General features: G+C 42.3%; 1 protein-coding gene across 4 annotated transcripts in view; it reads left to right on the top strand.

The window, feature by feature from the left end:
• EP300 (E1A binding protein p300) overlaps window positions 1-22,379 on the top strand; it is a 311,109-nt gene that overhangs the window by 284,056 nt on the left and 4,674 nt on the right. For all 4 annotated transcript variants that reach the window (XM_073572990.1, XM_073572993.1, XM_073572991.1 and 1 more), the window contains exons 25-30: window positions 315-461; window positions 2,852-2,965; window positions 3,042-3,207; window positions 5,753-5,917; window positions 21,559-21,720; window positions 21,892-22,173. In XM_073572990.1, the coding sequence (XP_073429091.1) occupies window positions 315-461; window positions 2,852-2,965; window positions 3,042-3,207; window positions 5,753-5,917; window positions 21,559-21,720; window positions 21,892-22,173 (1,036 nt within the window). The remainder of the gene's footprint in view (window positions 1-314; window positions 462-2,851; window positions 2,966-3,041; window positions 3,208-5,752; window positions 5,918-21,558; window positions 21,721-21,891; window positions 22,174-22,379) is intronic.

The raw sequence follows: 22,379 nt of genomic DNA, 5'->3' as shown, positions 1-22,379 counted from the left end.
TTTTCAATCCGCAGAAAGAATTGACATGTCAATTCTTTCTGCGGATTCTGCTGCGGTTTGCCATCTCCTCCATTGAGGAGATGAAAAACCGCAGAGCAATCCGCAGGTAAAACCGCAGGTCTTTTGACCTGCGGTTTCACCTGCGGATTTTACAAAATCCGCACGGATGAATCCGCACCTAATCCGCAGCGTGTGCACACAGCCTAAATGTTCAGTCTTACCGGTGTTTACATTACTAATCTGGTATTTAAAAGTGTTGTAAAAATAGATGTGACACAAAAGACTTTACATTCAACAAATTATACTGGTTTCAGGTTTGTAGATAACGGAGAAATGGCGGAATCCTTTCCATATAGAACGAAAGCCTTATTTGCCTTTGAAGAAGTAGATGGTGTTGAGATGTGTTTCTTTGGTATGCATGTACAAGAGTATGGCTCTGACTGTCCACAACCTAACCAGAGGTAGGTACACTTAGCTGATTCTTAGCTGAAAGGTGTTTTAAAATTACTATCAACATGAATTTGCGCCTGTTAAAGGAGGCATCAAGGTCAGAAGATTAATGCAAATAAAATAAAATTAAAGAAAATAAATACTAGAATCATTTATACATCTGTATCTTGTCCCGAAACCTTTCCAGATTAAGAAATATGTACATAGAACAAAACTTAAAGGGAACTGTCATGTGAAAAAAACATTAACATATAAATATGCGGTTAATCTTCAAGTAGCATTATTCCACCGCTGCACTGGAGGCCAGGCTGATGAGAGGAAATGAACTTTAATCCTCCTGGTAGCCTCCAGCTCTGTCACCACTCGGTATATAGTGAGTAGCGGCTGTGACCACGTCAGCAGCACTGACTGACATCCGCCTCGGCAGTGCATCAGTACAGAGTCAGCTGTCAGTCAGTGACGGGGCTCAGTCACTGAGCAGTGAGTGACAGAGCTGGAGGCTACCAGTAGGGTGAAAATTAATTTCCTCTCATCAGCCAGGCCTCCAGTGTGGCGTATGAGTGCTATAAACTCCATATCTGCAGGGTAATAGTGTGTTTTTCACATTTCAGGTGTAATATTTTAATTGACTTTAATAATGTTTCTGTACTTCTTAATGTACTTTATGATTTTAGCAAGAAAAGTGTAATTTTTCCCGTCTCATGTGGTTATTTCATAATTGCCTAGTAGATTCGAGTCTTTCATTCTGCAAGCCGAGGTGGCCACTGATGGTCGATGTTCCTGAAGTGAAGAAAAGCTGATCAAGCTTTGTCTCCTTGTTCAGTCTTCACTTGGAGGTTGCAATCTCAGCTTGCAGAATGGGTTTATAGCATGTGGATATGCCATACATTTCTGAGGTGTGAATACACCTTTTAATTCTTTTTGCATTCTATTGAGCAAGTGCTCATTCTACTCCTAGTTATGACCAGCACAAAGAAGACTGGGAAGTAGGATGGAGAAAAGAAATGGCTGACATGGCTTTTGTATTTAGAGTTGGCTTCTGAAGTTAATTGCCAGCTTTCTGCATTGATTGACATGGTTGATTTTCCTTATGTTTATGCACGTGGATGTATGGAGGATCCTAAAGCTGTTATACTTTTTCTAATATATCCTGCATTGTCAGGCTTTGACCTACGGGGGAACAGGTGAATTTCAAAGTGTGCCCCACTAACTGAGTAGTGTTTGGCACAGTACACTTAATGCAACATATAGCAGCATCTTGCTATATATTTAACAAACTACTCAGTCTGAGTATATAGAAAAAATACACAAATTTTGTGAAGACTGGTCAAGTAATATTGCATATAGCTGAACAGTAAGACCCTATAATAAATGTCACTGGTGGGCCCTGGGCTCTCCAGTCTGACACTGTACATGATGAAAGCTGAAAAAAGATGAATAAACGCCAGAATTGTATGGATAAGTATTTGCCCTATGAATACCTTCCCTGGAAATAAAATTGAATAATAAATATTAGAACTATGGTAGAACAAGTTCAAAATTGCCATACATAGTGCCAGTGGCAAGCAATGCATTATGGTCACTTACATAAAGGTTGGAGTTAAAAATGTATACAAAAGAATTCAAAATTATATATAGTCATAGTCAAACGTGGATACATAGGTAGCCCGATAGTGGTGGGATTTACCTCTTATCCACTTGGTGCAGGCATCTTTCAGTTCCCAGTACAGGGTCGTTGGTGGATATTCCCACAAGGCAGATGCTTGCAGCAGTAATGAAAAAGGAGTTCAAGAGTGCTGTCCCGGCCGGTGACAAGTGCTCCTCTAGCCTCTTCTCCTACAGTTCACAAGTATAGATAACTTGCAGTAAAGTCCTGCGGTGTCTCCGGAGCCAGCAGGACCTGCGTGACGTAAGTGGTCACGTGACTGAACGAAGTACAAGGTGCGATCTATTGGTAAGGTAGATTAAATGTATTTAGTAGACCGCATTAGGCTATATTCTTATACACAGTGTGCTGTACCAAACACTACATTGGGCTTTTCGTCTGAATACTGTATTCCAGTGGAAATCTAGCTAAGCCATTCACTGAAACTAAGCTAACAATCGCAGTGGACACTTAATGACAGTATTCATCTTTTCCAGACATGATCTGGCAGACCATTGACAATAATGGCTCCATCGGGGTTTCTGTCGAATTAAAGATTTTCAGGGATTCCGACAAAATCCCCAACGTAGTGCTCTTTGTAGAGTACTTTACAAGTGGTATGAACCTAGCTCTAAAGCCACTTTTTATCCTTATCAACTGAGACATCACCATCAGATGCCAAATAATATGACTGCATGAATATATCAAATTGGTATCATTTTGTAAAGCTGCTTTGTTGCTAATTTTGTCTTTTAGGAGAGTATACATTTCCTATCTTGATAGTGTTCACTTTTTTCGGCCAAAGTCTTTGAGAACTGCTGTCTACCATGAAATTTTAATTGGATACTTGGAGTATGTTAAGAAACTTGGGTAGGTTTCACAGCACTTAAACCTTACTGCCTGGTATAATTATTTCTCCATGAATGATTTAATGTTTTTTTGCCAGTTATACAACAGGGCATATATGGGCCTGTCCTCCCAGTGAAGGAGATGACTACATCTTTCACTGTCACCCCATGGACCAAAAGATACCAAAACCCAAGCGCCTGCAAGAGTGGTACAAGAAAATGTTGGACAAGTCTGTGTCAGAGCGCATTATTCATGACTATAAGGTCTGTATAGCTTGTTGGGAAAAAGTGTATTGTAGACTTACAGTACAGACCAAAAGTTTGGACACACCTCATTCAAAGAGTTTTCTTTATTTTCATGACTATGAAAATTGTAGATTCACTCCGAAGGCATCAAAACTATGAATTAACACATGTGGAATTATATAATTAGCAAAAAAGTGTGAAACAACTGAAAATATATGTCTTATAGTCTAGGTTCTTCAAAGTAGCCACCTTTTGTTTTGATTACTGCTTTGCACACTCTTGGCATTCTCTTGATGAGCTTCAAGAGGTAGTCACCGGAAAGGGTCTTCCAACAGTTTTGAAGGAGTTCCCAGAGATGCTTAGCACTTGTTGGCCCTTTTGCCTTCACTCTGTGGTCAAGCTCACCCCAAACCATCTCGATTGGGTTCAGGTCTGGTGACTGTGGAGGTCTGGTCATCTTGCGTAGCACCCCATCACTCTCCTTCTTGGTCAAATAGCCCTTACACAGCCTGGAGGTGTGTTTGGGGTCATTGTCCTGTTGAAAAATAAATGATGGTCCAACTAAACGCAAACCGGATGGAATAGCATGCCGCTACAAGATGCTGTGGTAGCCATGCTGGTTCAGTATGCCTTCAATTTTGAATAAATGCCCAACAGTGTCACCAGCAAAGCACCCCCACACCATTACACCTCCTCCTCCTCCATGCTTCACGGTGTGAACTAGGCATGTAGAGTCCATCCGTTCACCTTTTCTGCATCGCACAAAGACACAGTGATTGGAACCAAAGATCTCAAATTTGGACTCCTCAGACCAAAGCACAGATTTCCACTGGTCTGATGTCCATTCCTTGTGTTCTTTAGCCCAAACAAGTCTCTTATGCTTGTTGCCTGTCCTTAGTGGTTTCCTAGCAGCTATTTTACCATGAAGGCCTGCTGCACAAAGTCTCCTCTTAAACAGTTGTTGTAGAGATGGGTCTGCTGCTAGAACTCTGTGTGGCATTGACCTGGTCTCTAATCTGAGCTGCTGCTAACCTGCTATTTCTGAGGCTGGTGACTCGGATGAACTTATCCTCCGCAGCAGAGGTGACTCTTGGTCTTCCTTTCCTGGGGCGGTCCTCATGTGAGCCAGTTTCTTTGTAGCGCTTGATGGTTTTTGCCACTGCACTTGGGGACACTTAAGTTTTCCCAATTTTTCAGACTGACTGACCTTTATTTCTTAAAGTAATGATGGCCACTCGTTTTTCTTAGCTGCTTTTATCTTGCCATAATACAAATTCTAACAGTCTATTCAGTAGGACTATCAGCTGTGTATCCACCAGACTTCTGCACAACACAACTGATGGTCCCAACCCCATTTATAAGGCAAGAAATCCCACATATTAAACCTGACAGGGCACACCTGTGAAGTGAAAACCATTTCCGGTGACTACCTCTTGTTGAAGCTCGCCAAGAGTGTGCAAAGCAGTAATCAAAGCAAAAGGTGGCTACTTTGAAGAACCTAGAATATATGACCTATATTTTCAGTTGTTTCACACTTTTTTGTTAATTATATAATTCCACATGTGTTAATTCATAGTTTTGATGCCTTCAGAGTGACTCTACAATTTTCATAGTCATGAAAATAAAGAAAACTCTTTGAATGAGAAGGTGTGTACAAACGATTGGTCTGTACTGTACTCCTGTTTATCCAGAATCTCTATACCAATAACTACTTGTCCGCTAGAAGACCACAATCCTCATGTAACTAGGACATCAGTATAAGTGATATTTTAACCATATCACATCACAAAGAAAAACACACCCAAATAGAAGAAAATTAATCTTGTTTGATATAAATGGATATTCATAGACAAAATGACTACATACAGTTAAAATATGTAAAATTGTGGGGCACAATACACAGAAGGAATATAATAAAGTTCACGACAAACGAATGTGTTAAATGTATAAATAAGGGGGCCGCAAGGCTATGTTCTCATTACATCAATTATATATGAGATGTAAGGCTAGGTTCACATTTGCGTTCAGGAGGGCTGCAGATGGCGGGTTACTTCCTCCCTGAAGCTCCGCCTACTTCTGTATGCGTCCTACGTTTCCCTGCGTACCTATCTTTAACATTGGGTACGCAGGAACATGCATTGTATGCGGATTCTTCCGCATGTGGCGATTTGATGTGTGCTGCGACCGCATGGAAACGCAAAATTTTGACAGTGGCATTTAACTAGTTATTAGCCACAAGCGGATCATGATTCCGCTCAGGCCTATTGCGGGCACATGTCAGCTGTTCAAAACAGCTGACATGCCCCAGCTTTGAGGGCATGTCAGGGGGGGATACCGACCGCTGACTTAGTATTCCATCACCTTGGCAGTAAGGGGTTAAACCGTGAAATGTTATAAAATGCCAGTTTCCCATTTAAATACCCCTTGTGCTTTTTATATAGTGATCAGCATTTTCCCTACCAAGTTTTTATTCCATTATGATAGATTTTAGAAATATCCATCCCTCAAAGCAAAGCATTTACTATCTTCACATTTTTTATGTATAATTTTTTTCCTCAAACAGGATATTTTTAAGCAGGCAACAGAAGACAGACTGACAAGTGCAAAGGAACTGCCGTATTTTGAGGGTGACTTCTGGCCAAATGTTCTAGAAGAAAGTATCAAAGAGTTAGAACAGGAGGAAGAAGAAAGAAAACGGGAAGAGAATACTGGCAATGAGAGCATCGAGGTGGATATAGTTTGTTTTTTACTACAGCTTCTTAAAACGTGTTGTATTATAGATATTTTCTATCATTTTCACTTAACTGGAAATTATTTTTTTAATTATGGATGGAATGTCAAAATATAGTGAACTCCACTTTTATGTCTTGTATTATTTTTACTTTGTTTTTATCAATCATGGTATAGAAGTATCAGAAGGGACTTGTTGGGGGCACTGATCCTATGTTTTCCCATGGGAGCAGTTTTTGGCAGCCAGTGCTTTATTTTTGAGTTGGGGCATCTTTGTGACAGTCAGCAAAATGTTTAATGCAGCAAACTTTCTGTTCAGCTAGTAACACCACAACAAAGTACAACTTTGTCACCAGCTATGTCCAGTTCAGACATCCTGCAGAACAAATGACAAGGCACATCTAATATATGAATCCAGCTTTTCAAAACTAGACATATTCTGAACTCTGAGTGACATGGGAAAAAAACCATCACAGCTTTATACTGTCAGCTCTGTCCTGTATGGTTTTCAGTCACTGAGGGGGAACAATAAGGACACATGGTAGCATGAAGAAAACTCATGCTTTTGCCTTTTAACTAGTCAATGATATGTGCTGTCAGATTTAAAAATGATGTCTCACCAGGTTAGAAGTGGTCTATTTTTGCTTTTATTTTATTCCCTTGGCTCAACCTGAGTGTGCAATTTTATTTACGTTCATAAATCCACAATCCGATTCCACGAATATGGGCCTGTCTGTTTAGTTCTAGGTTGTATGGTCTTTTCAAGGGGGCATGGCTAACAAAATTCTCTGGGGTGTTTCATCGGCTGCTTTGCATTATCTAGCAAACTGCTCCCCCTGGTAAAGACCGTAACAGTTGGCTCTTAAAAAAAAAAAAAAAAAAAAAAAAAAAAAAGCCCCATATCCACTACAAGGTGGATTTGATTTAAAAAAAAAAAATGGAATACTCAGGGGGAGCAGCAAAAATTAAAATCAGAGCAAAATCTGGCCAATTTCATCCTGGTGACAAGTCCTCTTAAAGGGGTGCATTTTTATGTCTATTGAAGAAGAGCAGTTACACACGTATTCAGGTCATTTGTTGGATATACATATTTCTGTACTGTATGTATGATCACATAAGTGACCTAGATGTACATCCTGAATTTGTATTACGCATCTTACGTTGCTTTGATCAGACTTTTAGCCTCAAACTGTGTGTGTATGCATAATTAAAATTTCTAGTCATAGACTGCACTTTGATGCAGACTTGCACTGTGATTGTAAAGTGCAGGGTGGCATTTTCATCATGAGCCAGATGTCTAATTTCAGAAAATATATAGGTTTAAGGTCACACACTCTGGCATACACGCATTCTGTGAATGTAAGTTTATATACCGTGTTCCCAAAAATAAGCCCTAAGCCCTCTGTTCAAACTCGGTCGGTTGAACACCCGTCACCATACAGGGTACCCGTGACAGGGCATCAGCATTTCAATGTGACTTCCCAGCTCAATGTTCCACTGAGAAACTAAAGTTTTGCAATGACAAAAAACCATCTTTTGACTCTAGCATTCTCTCTCCTTGGCATTTCACATCCTGACCAAGGGTGAATGGTTTGTTACCAAGTGAAACTGTTGCCCGAGTAAATAACAACATAACTCCAAGGCCCACTTAATGGCTAAGCACTCCTTCTCCACTACGCTATAATTTTCTCTGCCAGGGCAAGTTTCCTACTCAAGGTGATCTGTTTTTCTCTGTTCACCCCCTGAGACAGAACCACTACTAGGCCTACCTCCGAGGCATCCATTTTGCACGATAAAGCTTTTCTTAAAGTTGGGGCTAGTGAGGATGGGCTTTCTACACAGCACGAACTTTCTGGATTGGAATGCTTCCTTCGCCTGAGGCTTCACCGAACCATGACCAATTTCCTTCCCCTTAACCCCTTTCTGCCATATGACGTACCATCCCGTCCATGTGACCTGGGACTTAACTCCCCAGGACGGGATAGTGCGTCATGGCATTTAATGCGACATCGCAACTTAATTAGGCTTAATTGTAACTAGGCTCGTTAAAGGGTCAACATTGACTTTTAGGATTGCTACCTCCAATAGGTGGCACTAGAGTTCTAGTCCTCTTCCTCTCTGAAGAGACAATTTGCATAATTAGCATATTTCCCAGAGGAGCATTGCGGCTTTAAGTCTCCTCACCTCGACATGCTTAGCATGTTTTTCTCCGCAAGGAGAAATGATACTTCTTGGATATCGGTCAGACGCCTCTCTCACAGCCAAACCAGATCTTCTCCCACTTTGCACTGATGAGGGGCAGTACCCCGAAACACAGTGTCTGCAAATGGAGATTCTGGCTTGGCTTTTATCCTAAGTCATGTAACTAGGCTCGTTAAAGGGTCAACATTGACTTTTAGGATTGCTACCTCCAATAGGTGGCACTAGAGTTCTAGTCCTCTTCCTCTCTGAAGAGACAATTTGCATAATTAGCATATTTCCCAGAGGAGCATTGCGGCTTTAAGTCTCCTCACCTCGACATGCTTAGCATGTTATTCTCCGCAAGGAGAAATGATACTTCTTGGATATCGCAACTTAAGTCGCGGTGATCGCATTAAAATTCCGATGCGATCTTACCTTATGGTAGATGGCCTCGGCATCCCGGGGGTCTATCGCCGCCCTCCCTTCCTATCGAGCGGTGTAATTGGCTGTTGAACTCGAAACAGCCAATCACAGCGCTTCTCATTGTTTCAGCCAATCGGAGCGGCTGAAACAATGAGGTCCTAGGCTAGGATCGAGTACCAATGTACTCCTAGGCAAAACCCCCCGATCGTGCCAATCGCAGGGCACAGCGGCGGTATAGCGCCGCTGTGCCCTGCCAGTACCGGTCTGGATCTGTGCTGTATTAGCACCGATCCTAGGCCGGGACCTGGTACAGGCCCAGCACGGCCTGCAGGAGCTGGTTGGCGCGATCGATTAGATCGACGAACACTCCAACCACAGGGCAGAGCTGCTGTCACGCTGTGACCGCTCTGTGCCCTGCTGTGTTGACCTGGCCATGACCTGCCTTGGAATGGGAGCTATGAGCTCCGATCCTAGGCGGTTGCCATGGTCACCAGGCAGAGCAGGGATTGGTGGATCGATGTTATCATTCGATCCCACCAATGACAGAGGTCACAGCAGCGATGTGATCGGTTTGTGACCTGTCCCTGACCTGCCTGTGACCTGTATGACAGCTCTGCAGGAGGTCCTCACACTTGCTGAGGATTCCCTAGAGAGCAGTCATACGTCTGGATCTCCTGGTGTGCTGGGTATTGTGGTGCCACAGCAGCTTGTAGCCTCACAATACCTGCTAAAGAAAGAAAGAAAGAAAGAAAAACCCTACAACTGTAAGTATTGCCTGATCCCCGATCCCTGCCCAATCTAGCTTCATCCCCCCCAATCCCCCCTTACCCCTACCCCCTCTTTTTACCCCTCTCCACCCCCCCCCTTTGCGCCACCTCCGTGCGCACATTTAGCAGCCGCCGAGCGTTGATTGGTAACGCAGTTCACCAATCAACACTCGTTCTTGCTTTTTTTCCTCCGCCCCCTTTGCGCCAGCTTCGTATTCGCATCCCACAGCCGCCAACCTTTGATAAGTGACATAGTTCACTTATCAGAGCTTGTGCCTGCAGATTTCCTTTTTTTCACCCCTCCTTTGCGCCACCTGACTACAAGCGTAAGTGCTAATCCCTGTCCGATATCTCTTCATCCCCTCATTCCCCCTCTTTTTACCCCCCTCCATCCCACTTTGCGCCGCCTCCGTGCGCACATTTAGCAACCCCCTTTGTGCCAACTCCGTATTCGCATCCCACAGCCGCCAAACTGTGATAAGTGGCATAGTTCACTAACAAGAGCTTGTGCCTGCTGATTTCCATTTTTCACTCCCCCCCCCCCCCCCCTTGCACCACACCTGTATGCACACCCAGCAGCCGCCACTGAACTTTGATAAGTGACGCTGTTCACTTATCAGAGCTTTTGCTTGCTGATTTCCTTTTTTTCACCCCCTCTTTGCGCCACCTAACTACAAGCGTAAGTGCTAATCCCTGATCCCTGTCCGATATCTCTTCATCCCCCCCTTCCCCCTGTTTTACCCACCTTTGCGCCACCTCTGTGCACACATTTAGCAGCCCCCTTTGCGCCAACTCCATATTCGCATCCCACAGCCGCCAAGCTTTGATAAGTGACATAGTTCACTTACCAGAGCTTGTGCCTGCTGATTTCCGTTTTTTCACCCCCCCCCCCCCTGCACCACACCTGTATGCACACCCATCATCCGCCACTGAACTTTGATAAGTAAAGCAAGCTAACGGGGGCACCGCCGAAATATGAAAAGGGGATCCAACCCTGGCCTACAACCTATATATGACAGTCACAAGCAGAAAAGAATAGGCCACAAATCGGGGATCACCCTGAATAGGAATTTAGCAAAAAAATTACAATTTTTATTTATTTAAATTAAGCACAGCAAACAACAACAACACATTAAAAACATTAAAAAATGGTCACACATGTGACACATTCAAAAGATATACATATCTCATAATAGAGAACCAAACCTGATAACCACTACCACTTTTGGTGGAGAAAGTGTCTTATACCCAAGGTCCATGTAAACTGATACCCAATTAGAAGGTTTTGAAAGCACACTAATACACTGTAGCCATCACAAATGAATCATGGATATCAGTGATGCAGATAAATTTTAAATTTTAAATGGATGTTATCACAAGCTCAAATAATGCCTTGAGACAGTGCATACAATTAGTTATATAGCTCTGGCATACTCTTATTCACAATGTGGTACATAAAAAACAAACGTTTCTGGAATGTACTGAATAAACCCCATTTGGAAATACCTCAGCCTGAAGTCAGGCTCCAAGAGCAGACCAGATCATCCAGACCAGAAATGGGCTGTAAAGAGTGCAAACAACCAAAGGACATCTACATGTCCACCTTCAAATAATATACATAGATGCACAGAACCCAATACATCACATATGAAGTGAAGTGGAGTGGGGCAGGCTGGACTAATGACCCGACGCGTGTCGCCACTCTAGGTGGCTTCGTCAGGGGTACCTTTTGCCAGTCACTGTGCTGTTATATAGGCTTATCTAATTAAGGAATAGGGAGCAGCTGTGTCCTTGCTAGCCAATGTAGGGTTAATGTCCAAACATACCTGCAGATCAGCAGTTTCTCATTACACGTAAACCATAGCTGACAGACCTTAGCGCCAGCATGTGACGTCATGTACCACCAGCTGTGCATATATCGTGGTCTAAGAGAGAGTACATATCACTGATATCGGACATAGACAGACGCCTTAATACCATTGCGCAGGCGCCTGCAAAAGAATCATTGCATAAGTGTAAAAAACCCTCATCACAGGCAAAGAGTAAGGCGCCTAATTACACAGGCGCTTACAATCAGAACTCAATCGCCAAGGTGATAGACATTCTAAGTTTGCAGGGGGCCTACTACGCAGGCGTAAGTCCCGTGCGACACACGGAAGATAATCAGATTTTGCGGGAACTTTCATTCATATACCCAAATAGACGCTCAGTTGTAAAGTAATGCACAAGTGCTTACAATCATATGACCACTTAAAGATACAGCTAGGTCACTACAATGATGAATGTCGCTTATCACAGGGTCAATAAAAAAAAAAAAAGAGACCCCTTACAGAAGGTGCTTATAAACATAAAGCTTATTCCATATAGATTACTACGATAACAAAGAGGGAACACCAGCCTAGCACATGTAGCCAGATAGAATTCTGGCTGCCTGTTGTATGGTTTGTTTATAAACTGCCTGCATCTACAGCCGTGTAAACTGCACTGAAAAACCTGAAGCATGAATGGCCACAAGCTGATGAGGCAAGATATGTATTAATCCGAAGCCCAATTGTCAGCAAGGGTAGTTAGTGTATAAAATACTAATACACAAATGAAATCAGCCAAGTGGGCGGTACTCGTTCCCCACAACTATCATGTGTCACTATGACAGTAAGAAGACACTTGCTAGGCATTCATAATCAAGTTGAATTTCAGATACCCATTACATAGTTTGCTATTAGGTTGAAAAATGTAAGTTGTAATGACAAAATCTGTATTAGTCCAAAACACACTAGCTGTAAAGGCAATCATAAAAATGCATGCGCAAAGTGCCATTATATAAACAAATACAATTAGTCAAGTGGGCGGTGCTCTCACACCCATAACTGACATAAAACACTATAGTAAGGAAAAAACACTCACAAGACACACATGATCAAATAGGATTTAGATACCCATTACTTACTGTAGTTTGTTATTGAATTGCCTGCATCTGCAGTGGTGTAAACCAATAATCCCATGAAAACCTTCAATACACAGTCTATCGGTTATAAATAGCCGTAAGTAATCATGGCACAATCTGTGCTAGTGCAGGACATGAGTTATTATGGAGACATCTCTATATTAGTCCAAACCACAATTGCCGTAAAAGGGCAATTAGAAAGACAAACGCACAGAATGTTTTTATGCAGACATGTGAAATCAGCCAAGTGGGCGGCTCTCATACATCCAAAATCGATCCCATAAAAAGACATGTATTGCTATGCGGACAAATTGGCGGCTTTCATTCATCCATAACAGATCCTACAAAAAGACATATGTTATTATGCGGACAAGTGGGCGGATCTCATACATCCACAGCAGATCTTACAAAGAGACATATGTTATTATGCAGACAAGTGGGCGGATCTCATACAACCGTAACAGTCTTATAAAAAGACATTTGTTATTATGCAGACAAGTGGGCGGATCTCATGCATCCACAACAGATCTTACAAAAAGACACTTGTAATTGTGCAAACAAGTGGGCAGAACTCGTACATCCGTAACAGATCTTATAAAAAGACATTTGTTGTTGTGCAGGCAAGTGGGCGGATCTCATAATCCACAACTGATCTTATAAAAAGACATTATTATGTGGACAAATGGGCGGATCTCATACATCCGTAACAGATCTTATAAAAAGACATATGTTATTATGTGGACAAGTAGGCGGGTCTCATACATCCACAACTGATCTTGTAAAAAGACATGTTATTATGCAAACAAGTGGGCGGCTCTCATACATCCACAACTGATCTTGTACAAAAACAAAAATCAGACAATAGCTGATGTCCACTTGATAGTCCCACTGCAGTAGCAATGGATGCCCAAAAGTCCAGAAAGATAGTACTGTACTGGACACTGTATTATAGACAGATGTTATTATAATGGGCTTTTTTATTCGATGTGGCCATTCATAAAACTGATCAAAAAGCCCCAATGTAATTACTTAGATTAATCCCACCTATGACATAACCGAGCAAGTGTGCACATCTACACACATACATACATGTAAATATATATATATATATATATATATATATATATATACATATACACACAATAATCCCGCTACAAGGCCCATTTCCATAACTGGGACCATCAGTCCTAAAATCCCTAAATGGTATCATGGCCAAATTAGGCCCAGAAAGCAAAAAAGCAATAGAGATTGATCCACTGTCATCAAGAATGGACGAATGTTTATTTCTTATATTCTGTATATATTGTCACACCCATCACATGCCCCCCCCCCCCCCAAAAAAAAAGGGGGGGTTACAATCCAAGGACACCATGGGGTTAATCATTAGAAGCCATCCTTGATAAGAAGGAAAACTCACATGATATAACAGTAACCACACTTTTAGAGGTAAAAGAACCAAATATAGGAGGCGATTAAACAAATGTGGTGTGTGGATATTCACCACACACTAACAAATACACCCCAATATGGTAGAAACAATCAAGTATAGAAGTCATCTTGCCATAGACTTTGTTGTTATACAGACCGACAAAATAACAGAGTCAGGATTAAGTGTCTATTACCCGCAAATTACCTATTGTCATTTACATGGACCGGGGTAGATAGAGTGGAGAACTAGAATATCATTTATCTGCAAATTTCCTATTGTCATATTCATAGACCAGAGTAGGGAGAGAGGAGAAACAAAGTACAACTGATTAAATTTGTTTATAGAACCAAGTAAACAATAAGTCCTCATTTAAGCCCGACGGAGTAAGGCTTCCTAGATTGAAGATCCATCTTGATTCTCGTCTCAAAAGTTCCTGAGTAATGTCCCCTCCTCTTATGTCCGATTGAACAGCCTCCAGTCCTAGGATTCTTGTACCATTCCACCGAGATTCATGCCGATCCAAGTAATGTGATGCTACCGAAGTGAGTGTTTTCCCTTTTTCTAGATCTTTCTTGGCCGTTGTGATGCCCGAAAAATGATGTTGTATCCTCCTTCTCAATTCCTGCGTCGTTTGCCCAACATAAATCTTTGGGCACGGACATATCAGGGCATACACAATATTACGTGATTTACAATTAAAATAATTCCGTGTGATGACCTGGAATGGAGAGACAGGCAGAGTGAGAACGTTAGAGCCAAGGACAAAAGGGCAGATATTACAATTACCACATGGGTACGTGCCTATTAAATGTTCACCTCTACCCAGTCTGGTAACTGGTCGCTTAAAGTGACTATGACATAACCGATCCTTAAGGTTGGTAGCCCTCCTTGCAACAAGGCTTGGTAGTGCCGAAATATAGGTTTTCAATCTCGGCTCACTTTGCAGGATCCCCCAATGTTTAGTGAGGATTCTTCTGACATCATGCCATTGGTTATTGTATGTAGTAATGACCCCAAGTGGTTTGGGGGATCCCTTAACCCGAGGCACTAACAAATCATCCCTATCAATATTCCTTGCTGCCATAAAGGCTCGTGATAGTACCTTTTTGGGATAACCTCTCTCCTTGAACCGTGTGGTAAGGTCTCATGCGTGGGCCACAAAATCTTCATGTGTACTGCAATTCCTTCTAACACGGTAAAACTGTCCTTTAGGGATACCATTCCTAAGGTGCTGTGGATGAAAGCTGGTAAGGTGCAATAAATTGTTGGTAGCCGTCGGTTTGCGGTAAAGAGTCGATAAAATCCGTGAACCATCCAAGTGAAGCTTCAAATCAAAGAATTCCACTTCGGTTTTGGAGAAATGGGAGGTAAGGCTTATATTCAGGGCATTACTGTTCAATGTCTCAACAAACTGATGACATTCATCAAGTGAACCTGTCCAAAGAAACAGAATGTCATCAATACAACGATACCATCTGTTGACGTGTAGAGAAAGCCTCAAGTTTGTATACCATAGTAAGCTCCCACCACCCCAAAAAAAGATTTGCATAAGCGGGCGCACAACGTGCTCCCATCGCGGTGCCAGTCACTTGCCTGTATTAGACCCGATCGAAGACAAAATAGTTCTTATCAAGCACGAAATGTAACAAATCCAACAGGAATGAGTCGTGTTTCCGATCACCCGATGTGTTACGGTCCAGGAAAAAAGAGACTGCCTGAATCCCCAGGTCATGTTGTATACAGGTGTACAGTGACTCGACATCTAACGTTACAAGCCAAGTATTTGGAGGGGACATCAAGGTCTCTTAATTGTTGGATAAGAAAGGTGGAATCTCTTACGAAGGAACTGAGAGAGGAAACAAGTGGCTGGAGAAAGAAGTCAACATAAATACATGGACGTTCTAATAATCCTCCCATCCCTGTTCCTCCACTACTTCGTCCTGGATTTTGTCAACCCGATATAGCAACTGCTGTACACTGTGAAATGCTTCTGCCACCGGTTTCTGAGCCACCCCCATTTACCTCTTTCACCCTTTCCCGTTCCCAGGTCAGTGTGGGATCCTGGAGCTGATTGATCCCAAAAGTTCGCCAGGATATTTTCAGCTCCGAGATCGATGTAGTCTTCTAGACCTCTCCTAACAACATCTCTAGGGAAAACCTATCTATTTTTCAGTGTTTCTCTGAGGATGACCCCTTCGGCAGATATCCCTGACTCATGATCTTCAAGGTTCCACTCCAGGACAGACATTTACCCTGGGAGGTTGAATTTTACTCTCCCACAGGGACCACTGCCACCACATGTTTGACCCCCCCTCTTGGAGTGGACAAGTAACCTCCGCCGTTGGATGCTCTGAGTTCACTGTGTATACAAATGATATCGATTTTCCCACAGTGGGTTTTAACCTGGAGATCAATGACCCATGTATGAGTGTCACTAGGCTCCTTGAGTCCGAGAGCATCCACTCTGTGTCCATTGATGCGCACCTGACTGGGGTGATGGCGTCCGCAATGTAGACTGTCTGAGCATACATTAATACCTGGTGAGTAAACCAGCAGTCCATGGATAACCTGATAGCGGCGGCACCCTTAGTCCACGAGACAGGTTTAAGGTAAACTGGTCTCCTGCCACCCTCACTCTGAGGTTAGCCCCTCAGTATGGGCTCAGTTTTGACTGAACCTAGCAGAGGGTCATGTCCCTTTTCCAGACTCCTGAACTTGCAGGGGCCAGAGTTATTTCTGCCTTGGGGTAGAGTTCTGTATTAAGTCCTTGGTGGCCATATAATGCTTGATCAGGCTAACTACCTGATCTAGTATGCCCAGGTCCCCTTGCCTCACCCAGCACTGTATGGCTACCGGCAGAGTTTGCACCAACTACCTTCTTTACCCTCTGGGCTGGCCTCGAGGTATCCACTGGTACAATCGCTGCGCTCTTACACATGTATTAACCCAAAGCTGGGCAATGACCTCACCTTTTGAGTTTCCTGTAGTCCTGGGTGTCCTCCCAACTGAGGTTAAAATAAGCCTTCTGGACGTCTCCCATCAGGAACGGGACCACCACTTCAGCCCACAGGGTAATCTGCAAGCTCTCCCGCTACGCTGTATGTTCAAACGTGGTGAGGAAAGCTTCTATGTCATCCTCCGGACTCCTTCCTCAGCGTTGACCTGACTTTATTCCAGGCCTCGAGATGGACTGGGGTCCACTACAGTGTGGTAATGAGGCAGTGACCCAAGATAGTTCAACTCAAATGTCTTTTCTTTTGGCTGTGTAAAGTGTACACAGTAATCTGTGGAGGGCCGTCTCTCACAGGGCCAGAATCTGTTGTAGAATCAGGCTGTTAGTCTTCTGCTGCTGAAACGCCTGTAACATCTGCTGCTGTGTTTGGGCGAGGACCAATTGCTTTAGTATTTCTTGTCGGCCGTCTTGAGCTGTAGCATTACAGATATTAGAAAAAACTTTTTGACAGAGTGATCAATGAGTGGAACAGGCTGCCACGAGAAGTGGTGAGTTCTCCTTCAATGGAAGTCTTCAAACAGAGGCTGGACAGACATCTGACTGGGATGATTTAGCGAATCCTGCTTTGAGCAGGGGGTTGGACCAGATGGCCCAGGAGGTCCCTTCCAACTCTACGATTCTATGATTCATTGCAGGATTGATCACCGACATTATTATTATAGCGCAACTTATTCCATTGACCTCTACATGTGAACATGGGTATACATAATAAAGTGTACACAGTAATCTTAAACAGTAAGTCATGACAGGTACAGGAGGCAAGGACCCTGCCCACGAGGGCTCACAATCTACATGATATGCAGCTTTCTTTGGGATATGTCTTGGTTCACATTGGCCGCATTCTCCACCATATGTAAGACATCGGTTTTCACTACAGTGTGGTAATGAGGCAGTGACCCAAGATAGTTCAACTCAAATGTCTTTTCATTTGGCTGCTTATGAAAATAACAGTCTGTATCAATCCGTTGCCATGAGCGACTTCATCACCATGTAACTCTTGGGTGCGTCAATGGCTTTGCACTCTCTGGCTCTGGTCGGTGTTCAGTCTCACACACACCTGACATACACGGAACTCCTGCTCTGATGCTTGCAAAACAAAATACTGACACACTCAACCCTTTACTGAAAGTTTAAATGGGAGTCGTCGACATTGGCCACTCTAAGACCTAGAGGGGTGGGAGGGATCCATTCCACTACCTTCCTACAGATTTCTCCAGAAATATGGCTTGAACAAGTCTACACTTTTATTTTGCGTTGTAACCACAGCTGTGGCTGTAATTGCAATGCTCTCCAGTGGATTCAGTATTTTTCTATGCACATGCTGGGGGACACATAGCGACCTTCATATACGATCCCCCTCACTGCCTCACATTAGTGTGTATATATGTAGGTAGGCATACATAGTGTAGTACATTATACTTATATTTTCAGGGAATTAGGCTGTAAGCTTAAAGCAAGGACCTCCAAGGTGGTATTTTCGGAAATACTTCCTGTACCACGTGCCAAGCCAGAGAGGCAATGGGAGATTAGGGAGGTTAATAAGTGGCTCAGGAATTGGTGTAGGAAGGAGGGGTTTGGGTTCCTGCAGAACTGGGCCGACTTCTCAGTTGGCTACAGGTTCTACGCTAGGGACGGGCTGCACCTCAATGGGGAGGGTGCAGCTGTGCTGGGGGAGAAAATGGCTAGAAGGTTGGAGGAGTGTTTAAACTAGGGATGGGGAGAGGGTATTCCTTTTATAGGAGGGGAAGACAGTGCAAATAGAGACCTGGGCACAAATAATGAAATTGGGGGTGGCATGGGGGGTGGGGTTAGAACAGTTAATAATTTAAGAAAGAATAGAGGTACAGAGAGATACATAAAGTGCATGTATACTAATGCCAGAAGCCTCACCAACAAAATGGAGGAATTGGAGTTAATGTTGTTGGAACATAATTGACATGGTGGGGATATGAGACATGACTGGGCGGTTCATTTACAGGGCTATATTCTGTTCAGAAATGACCGAACAAATAAGCGAGGGGGAGGCGTGTGTTTATATGAAAAATCATCCTTAAAACCCATCCTTCGTGATAATATATATGAATCTAATGAAAAGAAATAAGGGGAGGGGGGAAAAATAATAAATTACTGATAGGGGTTTGTTATAAGTCTCCAAAAATAATGCAAGCAATAGAGCATATCCTCATAAAGCAAATAGATGAATCTGCGACTCAAGGAGAAGTCATTATTATGGGGGACTTTAACTACCCTGAAATACATTGGGGAACCGAAACCTGCAGTTCCAGCAAAGGTAATAGGTTTTTGACAACTATGAGAGACCATTACCTTTCACAACTGGTTCAGGAGCCAACAAGAGGGGGGGCACTGCTAGACTTATTAACAAACTGGCCAGACCGCATATCAAATGTAAGGGTTGAGGGTCACTTGGGTAATAGTGATAACAAATTAATAAGATTTCATGTATCCTTTAATAAGATGTGTAGTAGAGGGGTTACAAGGACACTACACTTCAGGAAGGCAAATTTCTAACGGATGAGAGATTATCTTGGTGCAATTAACTGGGACGATATCCTGAGACATAAAAATACACAAAGAAAATGGGAGACGTTTATTAGCATCCTGAGTAGGACCTGTGCACAATATATACCGTATGGGAATAAACATGCTAGAAATAGGAGACCACTTTGGCTAAATAGAGCTGTAAGGGGTGCAATAAGAGATAAAAATAAAGCATTTAGAGAATTAAAGCAAGTAGGTAGTGATGAGGCATTAAATACAGAAAATTAAATTCTGTGAAAAGCAAATCAAGAAAGCAAAGATTGAGACAGAGAGACTCATTGCCAGAGAAAATAAAAATAATCCCAAAATATTCTTTAACTACATAAATAGTAAGAAGCTAAAAAATGATATTGTTGGCCCCCTTAAAAATAGTCTGGATGAAATGGAGGATGAGGAAAAAGCCAATATGCTAAATGACTTTTTTTTCAACAGTATTTACACAAGAAAATCCCATGACAGATAACATTATCAGGGATAAAAATTCTCCATTAAATGTCACCTGCTTAACCCAGCATGAAGTACGGCGGCATCTAAAAATCACTAAAATTGACAAATCCTCGGGCCCATATGGGATACACCCCCGAGTACTGCAGGAATTAAGCACAGTCATAGACCATTATTTTTAATCTTTAAAGATTCCATAATAACAGGGTCTGTACCACAGGTCTGGCATATGGCAAATGTGGTGCCAATATTCAAAAAGGGGACAAAAACTGAACTTGGAAATTATAGGCCAGTAAGTTTAACCTCAACTGTGGGTAAAATCCTGGAGGGTTTTCTAAGAGATACTGTACTGGAGTATCTGGAGAAGAATAACCTCATGACCCAATATCAACATGGGTTTACAAGGGACCGTTCCTGTCAGACTAATCTGATAAGCTTTTATGAAGAGGTAAGTTCCGGACTGGACCAAGGGAATGCAGTGGACGTGGTGTACATGGATTTTTCAAAAGCTTTTGATACGGTGCCACACAAAAGGTTGATGCATAAAATGAGAACAATGGGGATAGGGGAAAATGTGTAGGTGGGTTAAGAGCTGGCTCAGGGATAGGAAACAAAGGGTGGTTATTAATGGAGCACACTCGGACTGGGTCACGGTTAGCAGTGGGGTACCACAGGGGTCAGTTTTGGGCCCGCTTCTTTTTAACATATTTATTAATGACCTTGTAGGGGGCATAGAGAGTAGAATTTCAATATTTGCAGATGACACGAAACTCTGCAGGGTAATCAATACAGAGGAGAACAATTTTATATTGCAGGAGGATTTATGTAAACTAGAAGCTTGGGCTGATGGCAAATGAGCTTTAATGGGGATAAATGTAAGGTCATGTACTTGGGTAGAACGAACAAGATGTATAATTATGTGCTTAATTGTAAAACACTGGGCAAAACTGTCACTGAAAAAGACCTTGGTGTATGGGTGGACGACAAACTCACATTTAGTGGCCAGTGTCAGGCAGCTGCTGCAAAGACAAATAAAATAATGGGATGCATTAAGAGGCATAGATGCTCATGAGGAGAACATAATTTTACCTCTATATAAGTCACTAGTGCGACAACACTTAGAATACCGTGTACAGTTCTGGTCTCCCGTGTATAAGAAAGACATAGCTGAACTGGAGCGGGTGCAGAGAAGCGTGACCAAGGTTATTAGGGAACTAGGGGGTCTGCAATACCAAGACAGGTTATTACACTTGGGGTTATTTAGTTTGGAAAATCGAAGGCTTAGGGGTGATCTTATTACAATGTATAAATATATGCGGGGACAATACAGAGACCTTTCTAATGATCTTTTTACTCTTAGACCTGTGACGGGGACAAGGGGGCATCCTCTACATCTGGAGGAAAGAAGGTTTAAGCATACTCACAGACGCGGATTCTTTACTGTAAGAGCAGTGAGACTTTGGAACTCTCTGCCATATGATGTTGTAATGAGTGATTCCCTAATAAAATTTAAGAAGGGACTGGATGCCTTTCTTGAAAAGTATATTATTACAGGGTATATACATTAGTTCACTAGTTTCCTTAATATTGCGTTAATCCAGGGAGCTAGTCTGATTGCCGTATGTGGAGTCGGGAAGGAATTTTTTTCCCCAATGTGAAGCTTACTGTTTGCCACATGGGGTTTTTTTTGCCTTTCTCTGGATCAACATGTTAGGGCAAGTTAGGATAGGATATGGGTTGAACTAGATGGACTTAAAGTCTCCCTTCAACCTTAATAACTATGTTACTATATAAAATGTACAACACTATGTCTCTGTGCCAATAGGGTGATAGGCTATTTATTAGAGATATTTAATTTTCCATGTATTTTGTTCAAAAGGTTGGAAAAGGCGATAGCAAAAATGCCAAGAAAAAGAACAATAAAAAGACAAGCAAAAACAAGAGCAGTCTAAGTCGAGGAAGCAAAAAGAAGCCTGGAATGCCTAATGTTTCTAACGATTTGTCTCAAAAACTGTATGCTACTATGGAGAAACATAAAGAGGTTAGTAGTTCATGAATTTCACACTTCTACAATGCAATATAGTATGTTAATTGACACGCCAGTAATTAAGTTATAGATGCATTACCAAATAAAATCTGAACCATTATTAAGTAAAACTTTTAAACTGTAATTCCATTGTTTTACATGAACTACATTGTTTTTGTCTTACAGGTCTTTTTTGTAATCCGTCTGAGTGCTGGTCCTGCTGCCAACTCTCTCCCTCCAATTGTGGAACCAGATCCCTTGATCCCTTGTGACTTAATGGATGGACGGGATGCCTTTCTAACTCTGGCCAGGGACAAACACTTAGAGTTCTCATCTTTGCGTAGATCCAAATGGTCAACCATGTGCATGTTAGTGGAACTTCACACCCAAAGCCAGGACCGATTTGTGTATACCTGCAATGAATGCAAGCATCATGTAGAAACAAGATGGCACTGCACAGTTTGTGAGGCAAGTGTCCGCCAATTTAACAGCATGTGCCAAAGTGCACTGTGAAAGTGGCATAATTTTAGAAAGTTTTTGCTTTTTAGCCTTAATGATTTGTTTTAAAATCCCATTCTCAACCTTTACCCGATTTTGTTCTTTTTTTTTTTTTTCCTCCTTTTAAGAGCAATAACTTTATTTTTCAACTAACAGGACTGTAAGAGGTAGAAGAA

The sequence above is a fragment of the Dendrobates tinctorius genome, unplaced genomic scaffold (genome assembly GCF_039654945.1).
Source record: "Dendrobates tinctorius isolate UK_male_01 unplaced genomic scaffold, ASM3965494v1 ptg000033l, whole genome shotgun sequence".
Taxonomy (NCBI): Eukaryota; Metazoa; Chordata; class Amphibia; order Anura; family Dendrobatidae; genus Dendrobates; species Dendrobates tinctorius.
Note: the sequence above shows the minus strand (reverse complement) of the source record. Positions and strands in the feature narration are given on the sequence as shown.